The sequence below is a fragment of the Lineus longissimus genome, chromosome 6, assembly GCF_910592395.1.
Source record: "Lineus longissimus chromosome 6, tnLinLong1.2, whole genome shotgun sequence".
Lineage (NCBI taxonomy): Eukaryota > Metazoa > Nemertea > Pilidiophora > Heteronemertea > Lineidae > Lineus > Lineus longissimus.
The window spans coordinates 11,002,709-11,021,883 of NC_088313.1; the positions used below are offsets into that span (position 1 = coordinate 11,002,709).

The 19,175-nt window shown below is 41.0% G+C and overlaps 1 protein-coding gene across 2 annotated transcripts in view; it reads left to right on the forward strand.

Annotated features, from left to right (window-relative positions):
* Positions 1 to 19,175, forward strand: part of LOC135489273 (DNA replication complex GINS protein SLD5-like) — a 249,221-nt gene that overhangs the window by 78,143 nt on the left and 151,903 nt on the right. For both annotated transcript variants that reach the window (XM_064774554.1, XM_064774555.1), the window contains exon 3: positions 10,155 to 10,208. In XM_064774554.1, the coding sequence (XP_064630624.1) occupies positions 10,155 to 10,208 (54 nt within the window). The remainder of the gene's footprint in view (positions 1 to 10,154; positions 10,209 to 19,175) is intronic.

Sequence of the window (19,175 nt, forward strand, 5' to 3'; positions counted from 1 at the left end):
CCAAGTCATATAATACTAGCCAAAACTGATTGAAATCCTATTCAATAGTATTTTCAAATCAGGCACATTCTAGAGAACACACTGTAGGCTAGTTTTCCTTGCATGTTAAATGTTTTCTGCCTTGAAAATGTATAGTATTATCATCACTGCTAAGTAGACTAACATTATTCTCATCCGATAAATCACCATAGAAATCAGATACAGTACCCTCAATCTCATCATCAGAACTCACAGTGTTCAAGTAAAGTTCATTGCCCCGTACACCAGGTGGATCAAACCCAGCATTATCAACATGAGTGGACCTTCCTACACCAGAAGTATCATCATTATATGCATTACAAGCGGTTCCAGTTCTTTTGTCAGGCAAAGCGTCCTTAGATACGTCGTCTGCTATTTTGCATTGTGTTTTGTTTTTAGAAAATCCCCTTTTACATGGTGTTTTATGTTTACCATATGCATGTTTGCAACGCCACTTCCTTGAGGGTAAACTTTTACCCATTATTGATCATTGATTTCGAAATTTGCTGCCGGAAATCCATAGAAATCGACAAGATAAAGTCAGATTTTTGCAAAAACTCAAACTTCAAACCACGTTTACGGAAGTGTGTTTGCGCATGCGTGACCTGGTCCCTTTACATGAGCGGCGAATCAGCGTGCGCTGTTGAATCATTGTCTGTTCACGTGTGTGCTCGGAGGAAATCGGAGCCAATCAGATCACTCGGAATATTGACGAAAGATAATTTCCATAATTTATGTAATTTTGATGAAAATGTTGGTTCGGTTTTGGAGGAATGGGCCGCATGACGTCATATATATATATATAGTTTATTTATCGTACTCTTGTACATTTTACAGTATTGTGCATTGTGCGCTTACAAGAAAAGGTGCATTGAACAAGACAAGAACGTAAAAACAAAATACATGTATCAAAGTCTATTTATGAAAGAAAAATTCTCATGGATCCTCTGCCGCGGGGGGGGGGGGGGAAAGGTCAACTTATCATTCGCATGCTAGATGCGTAATAGCATCTGACAGCTCATCTCTATCAAAGAGGTGATAGTCACCCCTGTCTCTCATCAGTATAAGATCCCTGATCACACTACCTATGTCATTCGTTTCGATATCACCAACTTTGTTACCCCTTCTAATAAGGTTGTCCCTATCGGTCCCTATCTTCTCACATAGTACATTGATGTTTCCCCCGACGGAGGAACTACTTCCGTAAATGACTAATTTCGCAGACAGTTCAACCAGTTCATTATTACTTCTCAGAGCAGTCTTAAAAAATTTTAAAAACCTGCTGTGCATCTGAAATTCCGGATTGATATCCCGGCATATAGTAGGCAACAAATTTGAGTGTGTCCGATACGGTAATTTGAATAGTTTCCTTATACATTTCCTCCAGGTCGTAAGCAGTCTATCCATGTGCCTAGAAGAAAAATCCCACAGTACGCTGCCGTATAAACACATGACATATATTTTGAACAGGCGATATTTTACATCAATGTCGCAATGACCAAATGCAGAGACGAGTGCATTAGTTCGGGCAATCATGTTTCCAATAGCTTGATCAATAAGTGTCTGCTCGGCGTGGGGGCCTATGATATGGCCCAGGTGATTTGCTATATCTTCTACCTCAAGTCTGTTGTTTTGCCACCTTAAAAAAGTATCGGCTGCTTCTTTTCCAAACAATAGGAAGTGTGTTTTAATGACATTGAACAATAATCTATACTCCTCGGAATATCTATCACAAATCTTAAGCATTTCCTGCATGCCATGTCTAGTGGGGCACAATAGAACTACATCATCGGCGTACGCCAATGCCCCTACAAATTGTTGGCCAATATAACATCCGTAACTCGACTGTTTCAAGTCCAGTAGCATTTCATCCGAGTAAATGCAGAATAAAATAGGGGACATTACTCCACCCTGCTTTATACCATTTTTTACATTAATTACCCTACTTAGAGTGTCCTTCCATTTTACTTGGACATATTGACACGTGTACAGCGTTGCCAGAAATTTCACAATCAGTGGACAACATTTCTTTTTTACTAACAAGTTGAACAGCCTGGTGTATTCAATCCTGTCGAATGCACGACTGGCATCTAATAACGTCACATAAACATTACTTCCATGCGAGAGATAATAATCAATAACTTCTTTGAGCACAAATGTACACTGGGTGGTAGAACTCTTTTTCTTAAACCCAAATTGCAGATCAGATGTGCAAAAAACCTGAGGGCATTTTTCCATAATGATGTGGTCTAACACCTTACATAAGACACTACTTAATGCGATTCCTCTATAGTTATCAGAATCGTTAATAGACTTTCTCTTGTTCTTGGGGATAGGAATTATAATCGACCTTTTGAACGCCTCTGGTATGTAAGAATGGGACAACATGAGCGTGAAAAGCTCCGCTAGCTTCTTGTCGAGTACCTCTGTACCATGTATCAAATGGTCACTAAATAGAGTCTTCCCACCATCATGTTTTCCTTTGTTCAGTTTGAAAATTGCAGATCGAACTTCAACTGCTGAGATAGTGTGGCTAATTCACCCACATCTGTTAGTTTCACATCTAGAGTCTATGTCGTTGTCCAAGTCTTTAATTATATCACTCATCTGATCCTCGTCGTAACCAACCGATGAATATAAAGCCTCATATTTAACAGCAAACCTATCCGCGATGGATCTGTCATCCATAGCATCATCAATTCTCACCGCGTAGGTCTGTTTCTTCTTTTTTCCCCTATTGATCAACTTCCAGAAGTCGCTGTCATTCTTTTCCAGGTATGCCATTGCTATTCTATTACTCTCAGCTATTCTCCTTTTTGGAGAGTTTGACGGCATGGTGGTATCTCGCCCTAGTCGTTTCACGGATCTCGAATACGACCCCTTGCCTTTGCGACCCCCCGGCCTTCCAGATGTTGTGCCAAAGCAGCGCCCTTTCTCTAAGCTCTCTAATGTTTTCGTTCCACCCTGGAAAAGGTTTCCGACCTTTTGCCTGAGCATTGACCTGACTAGGAAAACATTCTTCCCCTGCAGTTAAACATGCACTAATGATATCATTGTGTAAAGCCTCGATCCCTTCCTTGTGGTCATTACATTTGAATATATTACAATAGTCGCGTGCCGTTCTTTCAATGGCGTTCACCTCCCTGTCTAGATTAAACTTACATTGCACAATGTCTTCTGGGGCGAGTGAGTCCCATTTAGGCACATTTCCTCGGGCACTGGCTGACTGCCCTTCATTATAAACATGTTCAATCTGCATGTTAAACTCGACATATGTATGCTATTTTTAGCCACAGATTCTGAAAGTAGAGGCCGCAAGCTTTCCGGTGACTGGTTGAAGTTGTATCTATTTGCACTTTTGACCGGCCAAAATTAGCTCGCAAAAAATGTAAACAATGGCAGTTTCGGAGTAAACAGCGCATTCAAAGTTTGAAAAGGAATATACAAGGCTTCTAAAAACCCGTTTTAGTTCATGATAGTGGATGATGACAGGTACAAATCATGTTGGAATTGATAAAACGTATACCAAACATCGTAAATCTACCAAAACCTCATTTTCCATATCGCACTTGTAATTTGTGATTTTTCATCAGAAGCTCCGACCCGTGTACCCCCTTAAGATTCAAGAGGCACAATATTCAAGGCCCCTTTTAAATTTTATTCAGGCCTCGTCATGCTTTTTGGTTCATTCCCGCGCAATTGATATGGCTCTCCGCAGCCACAGGGAGTAGAGACATTGATTTACCTTTGTCGGATAATGGAAGACCCTGTGATGCAGTAGCTATTTAAAGGGGGTTTAATGTGACCACAGTTGAAGAAGGTCAAGTGAGAGCCTAGATTTTCACTGACACTCAACAGAGATTGAGCAATAGCTGATAGAAATCAAGTTACATTACATGTCACGTTAAAAATAGTTCTTTCCCAAACACAGAATTATGAAATACAAATAACTCATGTTTCGATACCGCCTCTTATGTTTATTGTACGAAGGGTCAGGTTTAATTATTGAATTAATAATGGTAGTTTTGTTCACTGTCACATCATTGTCAGAAGGGTGATGCTGTGGTCTCCATGCAATGGCAAATCTGCCTCGTTACAAGGGGGCAATATCAACAGGTCATATACTGAAAAAGAACTTGCCCCGCGATCATCCCCTGAAATCCCAAAGGTTTCCCCCTGAAATTCGTTGCGTCACCCTGGGCAGTCATGTGAGGGTATATAAGGGCTGGTCATCTACCCTGTAGGGAGAGTGAACTAGACTATTGAATATAGTTGCCTTAGGATCTCCAGTTAGGATATCCAGGTGAAGTCAAGGAGATGTATGTAAATTGAAAGTGAGAGCAAGATAATGTTGAAAGAGATGAGGTCGCAGTTGTGTTGTCCGAGTCAGGACATAATTAAGCTATATTAATAAACTATATTAACTGCAGTTGCTGTTTAAAAGGGGGTTAATGTGACCACAGTTGAAGAAGATCAAGTGAGAGCCTAGATTTTCACCGACACCCAACAGAGATTGAGCAATAGCTAATAGAAATCAAGTAACATTAAATTGTGCAAATTGGCTCTGCACCATTAGTCCAGGGGCTAGCAAAGATTTAATTAGCATCTTGAGTACAAAAGGTTTGAGGTCAGATATCAGTAGATAAAAATTATATGATGGAGGCCTCCAAATTTGCAACTCTTAAGTAATGCTTTTGGGGATGGCAAAACAGAGATTGAGCAATAGCGGGCGCTGTTCACATTTCCCCTAAAATTGGTTTTATAATACATATGGAGTACAACAACCAAATTGATGATAAATGGTTACTTGTTTATGTCGGAAACGACTTGATGAACTCTTAAGTGTCCATCATGGGGACAAGTACATCTCTGAGTGACCTATAGGTGGCGCCCCATAGGCCTTTAAAGCACATCTGAAGTACATCCATGAAACCTGTGTCAAAGTCTTCCTTAGTGTTCACTGCGATCATATGAATCCTTCAGAGTTGTCAATTAAGGGGATTAAACCACTTCTGAGTGGGTCAAAGGTCGCCATGCGATGGCTACGCCCATTTGTCATTTAGTGCCGATTCAAGTACAAGCATGAAATTGGTGTCAAACTGTTCTTTATGATCCTCTATGACATTATTAATCCTTCTGAGTTGTTAATTATGGGAATTAACCCTTTTCTGAGTGGGCCAAAGGTCACCGTTGGTTGGCCCAGCCCACTCAAACATTTCATGCACATGGTTGCGTTCATGCAAATATCAGGTGGCGTGACATACATATGTACATTTCAGATGGACGACTTGGGGATTTATGGAGTTCTGGGTAGGTTTATATAGACAAATGTCAGGTTGTATGCTATACAGCGGAAATGTCGGTCCAGGTCCATGTGGAAAGAAGGTGGAACGCCGGGTTGACTCGTCTAGCCAGGATGCCCTGTTTGTGGTGCAAAGAGGGAGGGCAGTGCCTGCAAAACATGTAACCCTTGGAATGGCAATAAAGTCAGTTACTGGAAGTAAGAAATTAGTGACAGTTCTCAACAGATTTGGTTATTGCCTAAACTACTCTGCTTTGGAGGAGCTCGAGACTGCAACAGCAGAGGCCCTCCTCTTGCCCGGAGGATACAGTGGTTGGTCTTCCGATGGGATTGGCATTTGATAACTTTGATGAGATGACTCAAACGTTATCGGGGGTGGACACATTGCATGATACAATGGGTATATTGTACCAGAACGTTCAAGCGACACAAATCATTGATGGTGGTGAAATCCCCCCTCTGATAAACAAGACAGTTGAAACACCTTCCAGAAGGGCTCCAAAGAAAACAACAAAGAGGAGGACCTTGACTGTCCCTGAAACACCTCTGATTCCATATCGCGGAATTCCAAAGATGACCGTCTTCAACTACAAACTAATCGATGTCTACAGCCTTACTGATGTAAGCACGCGTGCAAAACAGATGGACTTCCTTTGGATGATAAAACATGCCCTGAGTTACGACGATATCCCAATGTGGGTGGGTTTTAATGCAAACCTCACCAGCGAGAGTTTGCCAAAACAAAAGAGGTTCGCTATGTGCCTAATCTGAAAGCACCAATCACAAGTTTATCTGTGGTTCAGAACACCCTTATAACCACCCAGAGATGCGTAGAAGAATGCAATCAAAGGTATGGAGTGGTTACATATGACCTTGCAGCTGCCAAACCTGCAATGCAGATCCAAGTTACTGAAGCACCAAGATTCAACAATATCTTTGTCATGTTGGGTGCATTCCATATTGAAATGGCTTTCTTCAAAGCAGTTGGAAAGTTAATTGCTGAATCGGGTGGGCCTTGTATGATGACAGAAACAGAGGTTCTTGCCACAGGGTCACTCAATGGATTTATAAGCGGTAAACACTTCAACAGGTGCAAAAGGCTGCATCCTCTCCTTGCCCTTGCCTTCGAGAAACTTCACTTCCAAGTCTTTCTTCAAACCTACGAACAGAAGGACCAACTGGAGAATTTACTGAATGACTTACAAGTTCACAGGCAAGATGAACTACCCAGCATTACCACGAATGACCTGTTTCTGAGTTGTGCTAGTGCATATTCAGAATACTCTAACCTCACACGATCAGGAGCACATGGCGCAACTGCACAACTTTGGTTCATGTACATCGATTACATCCGCCTGTACCACCAGCTTGAAAGAAGCATACGAACTAACAACATCAATCTCTTCATATACACCTTGACACCAATCATTGGCTTGTTTTTTGCAACAAACCACGTGAACTACTCACGCTGGCTGTCGAAATTCCAACTAGACTTACTTAATATGGATGACACACATCCTGGACTTAGAGACATCCTAGATCAAGGGGCCTTCACTGTTCGCCGCACAAACCACCCATTCAGCCGTTGTCCTGTTGACCTAACATTGGAACAAACGATCAATGCAGACGCAGCGTCTAGACTAACAGGGATCACGTCCATCACGAATAACTACAGTGCTTGATTTCGATGGATGGTGACCAAATCAACACGAGCATCTTTCATAAACCTCCTTGAAGAAATGGTAGGACTGGTCAAACAGGAGGATACAAAAGCAGAACTACGGCCAAGCCGCATAGAACGTGACAACAACGACTTGAAGAAAATTGTCAAACACATTGAAGACACATGCAATCCTTTCAAAGATGAAAGTGAAACATCTGATCTACTCGTCAACATCAGCACAGGAAAAGCCACAAGTAAAGAAATCAAGAAAAGCCTCCTTAGTGTCCCAGACACAGGGAAAACTCGGCATAAGCAATTCATAGAAGCATGCTCTAATGATGCAAGCAGGTTTGAAAGGAGTATAACAAAGACTAAATTGATGACCTTTGCCAATGGAGGCGCCAAAAACAAAAAAACTCCAGATCAAAGGATTGCTCGCCTGGTATGTACACGTGATCTGATGGGTCGTCTTGTTGTCCTTGCTACAAAGAAGAATCTTGACCTAGAGTACGTTTTTCAGTTTCCCTTAACACCAGTGCCTCTGTCTATGGGTAATCCTGACGAAACCATGACCAAGACGAGCAAAAGTAAACTGTTGAATGTACTCGAAGGAAAAGTTGCGACAAGTGGAAGACAGGACAGGCCAGATTCAGTTGATGCATTCATTATTGATGGACCATTTCTGCTACATGTGCTTCCGCCCAATCTGCCCCCAACGTATGAAGGTTTGGCAAGAACCATTCTAATCCAGGCTATGATGTCTTCTGCCACCCGCATTCATTTGGTCTTTGACGACTACCCTAAGCCGTCACTAAAGGATGCTGAGAGAGATAGGAGGGGGGTTATTGAAAGGACTTACAGAATCACAGGGCCGGAGCAAAGGCGCATCCCAAAGGACATGGCAGATGCACTTAAATCACGATCTTTCAAAAAACAGCTTCCAATGTTTCTTGCAGATGAGTGGCAAGATCCCTCCTACGGACACATAATTGGTAGTCGCCACCTATGTCTTGATGTCCCTGGTGAGTGCTTCCACTTCTACGTAGCAGATGGTATCATGGCAAGAGAAGTGGAAGAAACCTTGAAGACGAATCACCAGGAAGCAGACACAAAGATGGTGATCCATGCCAAGGCAGCAGATAAGGAGCAGGGAAACCTTGTCATCCGAGCATCCGACACAGACATTGCTGTTATTCTGCTGTTTCACTCTGCAAACCTACATGCTACATTGTGGATGGATACCGGCACAGCTTCTAAAAACAACAGGTGGTACATTAACATCACTGCAATATCTATCAAACTTGGGCCGCAGATTTGCTCAGCCCTTCCTGGACTTCATGCATTTACAGGGTGTGGTTACACCTCCAGCTTTACACGGAAGGGTAAACTGAGACCATTTGAGAAGTTGATAAAAATGAAGGATGTCCAGAAAGCATTTATCGAGCTTGCTCACGATGAAAAACCAAGTGTGACTACACAAGTCACCTTGCAGCACTACACAGCCAGCATATATGGTGCCAAGGATGGAACAAACCTCAATGATCACAGGTATCTGAAGTTTGAGAAGGGTTACGGGCCAAAGATGAGAGGTAAAAATCCCCTTACCAACCTAAAAGGCATTGACGCAAGTGCGATTCCTCCGTGTGAATCGGAGATAAACATGCACATCAATCGTGTTGCTTTTGTAGCCTGAATGTGGGCACAGGCTGACCAACTAGATTTGAGGCAGGAACCTGACGAGCGCAATGGCTGGAAACTGGAAGAAGGCTCATATGTACCTGTTTGGTTCGAAGGCGAAATACTGCCATCAAGCCTTGTTCCAGAGGAGGAAGAAATACTAGAGGAAGAGGAGCAAGATGAACCAATGGAAATTGTGTCATCGGATGAGGAAAATGAATATGGAGATACTGATGGAAGATGAATGACCAGAGTAATTTACATTAGATAGGGTATGCAATATTGATGGAAATGCTAATGCAGTGCCAACATAGGCTACACGGTGCGTTACCTCAGCTCAACCTTAGGCACATAATGGTATCCCTACGATTTGCTTTTCAATTCATTTGGACGGGCCTCTGATATCTATATTTTTCTAAACAGGTAAAAGATGTTGTGATAAATCATGATCATCACTGCAGTTAAGAATCATTACTATTCATAAGCTTTAACAGTGATAATACACTGTGCACAGATTAGATTAAATAAAACGTGAAGGGTTTATTATATCGAGTGTATATAATATTGTTTGACATTTTTTTCATATTATATTTGTAACACCATGTAATCAGGGTTTAATTACTGCAAATGTGTGACACGATGAACTTTAACTAGTGGCTCTACCTTAGATCTAAATAAAGATATGAATAGCTAAACAGATTGACTTAATTTTAGTTCTTGAAATTATTTGGTCTCATCACCTTTGGCCCACTCAGAAAAGGGTTAATTCCCATAATTAACAACTCAGAAGGATTAATAATGTCATAGAGGATCATAAAGAACAGTTTGACACCAATTTCATGCTTGTACTTGAAATGTGCATTAAATGACGAATGGGCGTGGTCATCGCATGGCGACCTTTGTCCCACTCAGAAGTGGTTTAATCCCCTTAATTGACAACTCAGAAGGATTCATATGATCAGAGTGAACACTAAGGAAGACTTTGACACAGGTTTCATGGATGTACTTGAGATGTGCTTTAAAGGCCTATGGGGCGCCACCTATAGGTCACTCAAAAATGGACTTGTCCCCATGGTGGACACTTAAGAGTTCATCAATTCGTTTCCGACATAAACAAGTAACCATTTATCATCAATTTGGTTGTTGTACTCCATATGTATTATAAAACTAATTTTAGGGGAAATGTGAACAGCCCCCTTTGGCCATCCCAAAAAGCATTACTTGAGAGTTGCAAATTTGGAGGCCTCCATCATATATCTACTGATATCTGACCTCAAACCTTTTGTACTCAAGATGCTAATTAAATCTTTGCTAGCCCCTGGACTACATGTTCTCTGCAAGTTTTAGTGATTGCCATGTAACTGATGCTTCATCGGTTCCCATGAAAAAGTAACACAATTTCAGTGACCTTCAACGCTGTTCTTGTTAACTGTTTTGAATTTCGCTGACCCGACCTGCATGCTTGATTAAGGTAGTTTTGTGCTTATATTGCAGATCAACCGGATACGTTTCATGTTGAGCAGTTATTTGCGAGAAAGATTAAAAAAGGTAGGTGGAATAATATGGAATGTGATAAGCCTCTAGCTGATGAAGGTTTGATTGCTAGTTGCAGGTCGATTTTTACCATGGTTGACACTTATGGTGTGCATATGGTCCTCTTTAACCCAATAGAGCGACCTATTTTTTACCCCTCGGCCCATAAAGGCTAGAGGGGTATTGTCGAGGCGTTCGCCGTCTGTCTGTCCGTCTGGCCGTCTGTCTGTCCGTCGGGCCGTTGATCTCGTTTCCGGAGCATATATCCGTAACCATAAATGCTGGCCATTTCATCTCTGGGTGGTTTGAAGGTCTTGTGGTACCATTGTGCCTTTGGTAGTTTTGACGGTTTTCGACCTGCACTTGGCCCCTGGGGGCGCTTCATGCAAAAAAACTACTTTTGGCTATATCTCATGAATTATGCTAGCTAGAATCATGATATTTTTACTGAGGACAGTACTCATGAATCTACATCACATAATACCCGGGTTTTTGATTTGACCTACTTTTCAAGGTCACAGGGGTCAAGTAGCGCATATTGACCATCAGTTGTTTCCGGAACATATATCCGTAACCATAAATGCTGGGCATTTCATCTCTGGGTGGTTTGAAGGTCTTATGGTACCATTGTGCCTTTTAGCAGTTTTGACGGTTTTCGACCTACACTTGGCCCAAGGGGGCGCTTTATGTGAAAAACTACTTCTGGCTATATCTCATGAATTATGCTAGCTTGAATCATGATATTTTTACTGAGGACAGTACTCATGAGACTACATCACATAATTCCCGGGTTTTTGATTTGACCTACTTTTCAAGGTCACAGGGGTCAAGTAGCGTAAATTGACCATCAGTGGTTCCGGAGCATATATCCGTAACCATAAATGCTAGGCATTTCATCTCTGGGTGGTTTGAAGGTCTTATGGTACCATTGTGCGTTTTGGCAGTTTCGACGGATTTCAACCTACACTTGGCCCCAGGGGGGGCTTCATGCGAAAAACTACTTTCGGCTATATCTCAGGAATTATGCCAGCTAAAATCATGATTTTTTTGTAATGTGCGTTGGGGATGACTAGAGGAAGGTTCCTTTTGAAAACGGGCTCGTTATGATTGTCAATATGCTCACAGGGCGGCGTGCTTGAAATCGGTTTCCGTCAATTTCGAGGAGAACCGTCTGATTAAATTCATTTTTGGTATGTACGTTGAGGGTGACTAGAGCGAGGCTCCTTTCGAAAACGGGCGCGTTCCGATTATCAATATGCCCAATTCATTTTTGGTATGTACTTTGGGGGTGACTAGAGCGAGGTTCCTTTCGAAAACAGGCTCGTTCTGATTCTCAATACTAGCATATACCGGAGGCGCGGGCTGTTCGAGGTATAAAAATCGGATTGTGTGGGTGCTGGAATGTTGTGGGTTTGGTGTAAATGGGGTGCTGGTTTGTGAGTTACACTTTTTTTAGCTCAGCTGACAAAGTCAGCGGAGCTAGTAGAATAGTTGTTCAAATGGTGTCCGTCCTGCAATCCATCCATCCATCCATCCATCTAGGGACCCATCTGTGGACAAAATTGGACATTTCTGACCGGGAAGGCCTGGCCACTTCGTTGACGGTGCTAAATTAGGAGTTGTCCAAGGTGAACTCAAAAAACGAAAAATCAGCGCGATCCGACCTATATTAAGAGAATGAGGTCATTTCGCGTTTAGATTTCTTTCCCTTTTTACCTCGGTCCACAGAGCAAATATTGATTTCAAATATGGCTGAATATTTTTTAATATTTTTTCATTTTTTACTTTTAATGGAATTAATATAGTTTTCACCGCCAGTTGGCGCTGCAGGCACATTGACTGTATTTTGGCGATTTCAAATTTGGAGGTGGCTCAACTTTTTTGCAAGCAGTGCTGCTGATATAATTGGCCGATCGATAGAAGAGATGCCACCATTTAAAAATGGCGGTAGTCGCTGCTTCAATGAAGGTGAGTGAACTTTCTCATGTTCAATCGGTTGATACTCTTTTAATCAACATGATACTCTTTTAATCAACATGACCATGTACCTGAAATTTGTGAAGGTACTGCAAAGAGTCTATATAGTTCAGATTTATCGATAGTTTTTTATAATATTGCGGAAATTTTGTGCACAAATTAGCGAAAGTTGGTGCTCGTCTCATGTCATTTTAGAGCGAGAAATTTGTTTCCGTCGATCTCTACCACTGAAAAATCGCTTGCATAGCTTCGAATTTTTGTGAAAATAAGTATCTGAACTTGGTTTCAAATAGTCTAGAGAGTTACCTTTGTGGTGATACATATAGTATGTGATAAATATTTGTGGAATTTGTGAAATTCGGCTTTCAAACGTGCCGATGATGCAAGCAATCTCATGTGAATTTTGCAAGTCCTGATTTGTCGACCGGGTGTCAAGAATCACTCGCCTTAATTCAGTTCAAAGATCGAAAATAATATCTGAACTTAGTTCAAATAGCCTACGCAGTTATCATTTCGGTGATATATAATGCATGCATGTAATAATTGATTAATCTGCCTAAAACGCGCAATTAAAACAGCGAAAGATCTTGATAAACACTCTGGTGGCGGTCGCACTAAATAACGACCGGTAGGGCCCGAAGTCTGGCGGAGAAAAAAAGGTAGCGCCCGGAGGTTGAAACGGGATTTTTATGCACTTTTAACTGTATATTTATGTTGTTTAGATGTATTTCTAACAGTTCTGTAACTTTGATGACCAAGCTTGCACCCAAAGTTGGTAAAATTGATGCTTGTTTGTGGACTGCGCGAGCGACCGGAGAATTCGCCGTCGGCCATTTTGGCTACGGTCCCTGAGTTGTTGTGGTTGGCAATTTTGCAACAAATCTCGCCATTTATGTTTGTTTTCTCCCTGTCTGGTCATTGGCCGTGAAAAAAATTATTTTGAAAGTCACATTTTGACATCGTAGTATGAATTCCACTGCAGTTTCGTTAGGCAGCAATGCTCATGTTTTTGGTTTGCAATCCTGTACTGTCTGTACACTGCGCTGTGCATGGTTGTACTGTTGGCTGTAAAAAAAGACAAAAACGATAGCCTAAGAGGATAACTCAACAGGCCCTCATGATTCAATTGATGGACACCTTATTTGATAGTACCTCATCATTAAGTCCACTAGATCCTGTTCTGTCACATGTCGTAGACGATAGACAATTTTCAAAATGTAGTACACCACTCGCTCATCTTTAAGCCCAGCTCTCGGCTCACTATGGTTCAGTCTGTGAGACTAATTTAAAGAGGTTACACTTTTATTTTGAATTGGAAAACAGCCCACATGACTGACTTTTCACTGAGTAATAAGTGTGCCCTTCAAAGGTTAAGTCTCTTTCTGGATTTGCTTCCATAGATGCCTTGTTCAGGATATCATCTGACCGATGCCTGGTCAAGCACAGACTGTATCCGGTGGTGTACATTTCCCCGTCTATGTCACCCTTTTTTATTCAGTCTGTGTTAATTTCTCTTCTCTTCTTTTACAGATTTACTGTTGTTGGTTATTGCAAGAGGAGTCGTTGGCACATTTCAAGTCCAGGAAAGCACTTGCTGTTCCCACATTCACAGTAAGGTGTGCTTACTCGTTTTACTGCTTTCTATCCCGGAGAGCGTTATCAAATATCTGCCGCAAGGCAACAAATATCTGCCGCAAGGCGCTTCAAATATCTGCCGAAAGGCATCAAATATCTGTCACACCAATAAAGTTCATTTTGTTAACCAACTCTTTATCTTCTTTTCTTCACATACAAAAAAGACCGTCCCAAACATTTGGCTGCATCCACTTCATCAATGTCCAGACAACAGTCGGTTCATTTGACCATTGTAAAGCAGCAGGCCCCACCTCACAATATACACTGTAATAATTATGTACCTTGTGTCCATGTGCATGTTATTAGTTCCACCTACGCTGCATGAAGACAAGGACTCCACTCTTTGACGTCACCACACAACTCCTTGACGTCATCACACACCCCACTACTGCAACGGCAACGTCATATAGCAGGGTGACGTCAACTCAGTACTTCAGCATGCACTGATACAGTCAGTTGGCCGCGCCCCCGTTCGCAGCGCCAAAAGAGCGTTTCTCTCTGCGTTGCGCTGCTACTGTCACCTATCGGTAAAAATTTGATACTAACTCGCGCCATATTTGTGGCAGAGACTAAAACCTCTGTAGCATGCACCACTGTTCGGGGAGAGCGATTGATCAAAGATGGTGAAATTGTTAGTTATTGAAAGAAAAAATTGGTGTTTATTTCATCGAATTCCAAGCAAAATCAACCGAGTTTGATCAATTTTTCGAAAGATGGTATTTTCGCAATCTTCGCTGAACATACCTCACTCAAAGATATTTTCCAGCTTTGCGGCGATATTTGGTAAATTGATTTTTTGCGAAGTGGTTGACCAATCCTAAACGAATTCATATCTTTTAAAACATTTGAGCACCCGGTTTCCTAAATATTTCTTTTTTGGCACTTAATTTGGTGATTTTTCGAAGAAATCTCATTAATATTTATGACGTTTTGGATCACGTGATGTAAATCAAGCCGTTTTTCGCGGCAATTGCGTGCACGACGCGATATTGTAAAAATATTTTAATGCACAGCGTGTCTCAAAAAAATTGTGGTTAAAAGTGAGAATGGCATGATGATAGCCTGTTTGAGTTCTGTTGATGAATATGCTTAGTCTGACTATAATTTCTACAACTTGTGGCCAAATGACCAGATGATTTTGAGCCTTATGATAAAGCTACTGGAAATGTCAGAGCGACAGTGACTGAGTGAGTGTTATGTTATGTTATGAGACTGGAGGTATGTCATGTGTTCCACCATATCGTCATTGATATTGACCAGGAATACTATCGATTTGTGTGGATGTGCTCAAACAGTAAAGCATGAGCCATGATGCTTCACTTCCGAAAAGATCCAGGTGACTGAGATGTCTACTACTACTGTTGGGCAATCCGGCTGATTCTTCAGAAATTTCTCTGTATATCCTCTGTGAAAATAAACTTTCTCATAATGATATATCTTTTGTTTGTTTGGTAATTTTAGTTGCCTATGTTTAGGCACTTTTTTGCCAGATTTGCCTGTAAAAGGCTGCCATAGTTCAGGAAAAGAAATCATATACACATTACAATGTGGATCTTCACGGTCCAAAACACCAGGGCCTACTAGGTGACATGGCTCAATAATAGGCATTGTCTGGTAATTTTGGACGACCTTTGGATGGAAAGTTTATTTTCCCTGACCCTGGCCTGGGTCTGAACGGGCTTCCAAGCCATCAATGATGCTTATAAAGCCGGGAATAGCCTCATCAGTACCCCCACAAGAGTTATTTTGTGCCAGACATCGCGCACAGAACTTGCCATCATCTCATTTTTAGAGTTGCTGTATCAGTAAAAGATAATACCAAAAAGCTGATAAAGTATGTAATTTGAGCAGCATGACCAATGCCAGTGTTAAAGGTGTAAACTTAACATATTACAGGACATCTTCCTGCAAGATTGTGATTGGTTTAACTTGAAGTTTGTCATCAATTTGACTGTTGTAATTGTACATCCATGCTGTTGTCATTCAGGAAAAATCTGCTTTATCTTTCAGCTAATACTTTCACTTATCCAATCAATCGGGTTTGATGAACAAGCTGTTGAATGGTGTAAACAATCATTAGCAAATAACGTCACGAATGAAAATAAGTTTGATTCCTTCCACTTGAAAAGTTCAACAGCACCACTTGCAAGAATTTGAATTTGGCATTGTGTTTTACACCCTTCAACAATTGACTGTCTGTTTGTTATTGGTGTTCTTGTTTCAATGTTAGCGTTTCACTGTTAAAGAGTTTCAAGATGCAGAAGAGAGGATTAGTTATCTTTAATGTTAAGTTTCTTCTTTGCATCATTTTGTCATTAAATTTGGCCAATGGTGGTCTCATGAAAGGAGGGATGGGACGGCAGGATGGGCTATTGGACAAGTTTTCATAATCAGTATTCTAGATAGGCTTAGGCAAAGCTAATGCATTAACTTTTGGATTTAATGGGAAATTGAAATCAATGTAGAGAAAAAAGTAAAGCTAACATCTTTTTGATATTTTTCAGGTATAAGAAGGGTACTAAGGAGATTTTATTTTTATACTCAATAAGCGTATACAATGTTTCATTTCAAGGTCACATGACCTTGAACTTGGCCAAATCAAGCAATTTGACCATAAAAATTAAAGGTGTGACCATGTGATTTTTTCAATCATTGCAATTTCTGACAAAACAAGGCTAAGAAATTGACCAAAATGGTGAATTTGGAAAAATAGGCAGAATTTTCGTTTCAATATTTGTGAATTTTGGGGGGAAAATGAGTTTTTAGCTCACCTCTTAGCAGAGGTGAGCTAATCCCATACCGTGGCGTCCGTCGTCCGTCGTCGTCGTCGTCGTCGTCGTCGTCGTCGTCGTCGTCGTCGTCGTCGTCGTCGTCGTCGTCGTCCGTCGTCCGTTAGCAGGGCACGTTTCGTAACTGTTAGAGCTATTGAGTTGAAACTTGGTACACATGTACCCTTATGTAATGACACCTTGGAGACTAAGTTTCGGTCCGATTCGTTTCATGGTTTGGCCACCAGGGGGCCAAACGTTAAAAGTGAAAATATGCAATATCTCCCTTAATAGTAGTCGGGAAATTTTGAAAAAAATATGGTAGGTACTTCTAGCAAAGGTGCATCATATATCCTCCGGGTTTTTGATTTGACCTCCTTTTCAAGGTCACAGAGGTCAAATGGTGTAAATTGGCCGTTAGGATGTAACGATGGCACGTTTCTAAACTGCAATGACTATTGATACCAAATTTGGTACACATTTACCCCTTAGTCAGGTGATCTCAGGGACCGAAGTTTGGTCCAATATGATTCACCACTTGACCACCAGGGGGCAAAATCCAAAAACCTTAAAAATGCAATTATTCCTTAACTTCTTGCCCGATTGCCACCAATTTGATATCATGGGTACATCTAACCACCATACAGTATATGTCACACAGGTTTGTAATTTGACCTTCTTGTCAAGGTCACAGAGGTCAAATGGCGTAAATTCGCCGTCAGGCCGTAACTATGGCACGTTTCTTAACAGCAATGACTATTGATCACAAATTAAGTACACATGTACCCCTTGGTCAGGTGATCTTAGGTACCGAAGTTTGGTGCAATCTGATTTGCCGTTTGGCCTCCAGGGAGGGGGCCGAATCCTAAATTCTTCAAAATGCCATTATTCCTAGCAATGACTTGCCCGATTGGCACCAATTTTATATCATAGGTACATCTAATTCTAACAACCATTCAATGTGTCACCCGGGTCTTCTTTGATTTGACCTACTTTTCAAGGTCACAGAGGTCGAATGTACTGTAAATTGGCCATTTTGGGGAAATTGTAATTGCTTGGACCTACATCAAACCTAACACTACATGACACAATACCATGCTCTTTATCCATCTTTCCTCCACATGAGGTGAGCACAATGGCCCTGGCCATTTCATTTTATGTTTTCTCTCAAAAAGTGAAGAATTCTGACAAAAATTGGATTATATTCAAAATTCACCAATTTGATGCAGATTAACAGCAGAAAATTCATGAATAAGGTGTTTACTACTACTATTTACAATATTTAGGCCCTGCCAGTGCCTGAAGATATGTTTTGGGTGAAAAAATGCATTTTTCTTCAATAATGCATGATTTTTGCCGAAATGCACAGAACTTGATAAATTTGCCAAAATAGCAATACAAACCCACATAGAATTGATCTTTATATGCATATAAGGCAATCCTATGCAACTTTGTTGTATCAGGATGTGACTGGGTTGTTGTTTTGGGTGAAAAGAAGCATTTTTCAACCAAAAAACACGACTTCTGCAGAAATTTTTGAAACTTCATAAATATGTCCAAATAACCAGATTAACCAGGATAGAATTAAACTTTATATACATATGATACCATTTTTGTCAGATAAGAAGGTGACTTAACCACCATTTTGGGTGAAAAATATGTGTTTTTCCACCAAAAAGTACAGTTTTTGCCGTAAATAAAGTGAGAGAGAGTCTCTGTTAGACAGCCCAGTTTCTTCCTCCACCTGCAGGAACTGCCAGACTTTATTGTTTATGCTGAAAAGAAAAAAACAAATTCATTTGAAACTAAAATATTGTCAGTAAATGCCAATAAAGAACTGAATATGACTTCACAATTCAAATCTACTGTCAATAAAATAAATCGGAGGGGGTACAAACAATAAATGGGACCAGCTTTTCTTATCTATTTTACGTAGGAACGGCTGCTCGCATCAATTGTTTGCCCTCCCACCGCACCAAAAAATATCAAACGGCACTTACGCCCTAACTGGGATTGATATTAATAATATTTTTCATCTGGTCTACTTACATTAATCTACACTTTGTTTTTGTCAAGAAAATTCCTCATAAATACGTCGATATACGGAAGAACTACGATTTATCAATTTGGGGAAGAACAGCCCAGTGCCAATCTCGCCCACAGGACGTTAATCGCGTTACGCCATCACAAAATGTGTTGCGTAGCGACTGTGAATGGCTGGAGACGAGATCGCCACAACACTGCATTTGAGTCATAGAAAGATTACGCGGGGTGTCATGGAATTTCCCTCGGCGGCGGCTTATTATTGGGTCTATTTCAATGGAATTTCATATTCGTCCTCTCCATTGATTGCTTTGTCATTCTGGGGGGGGTTAGCTGTAATGATTACTCACCGTTTGGCTCTAATTTATCCTAAAAGAGCGGCCGTTCCGTTGCACTGACGGCGGCCATTCGCCCGTGTTTATTTCCCATCGTTTTGGCGGCTAACCACGTGATATATGTAAATTTAGTGACGAATAAAGGGGATTCCAAATTTTGATTGGATCAGACGATAAATAACACGGCGCGGGAAGTTTGAATATGCATATTTTTCCTGCATAAT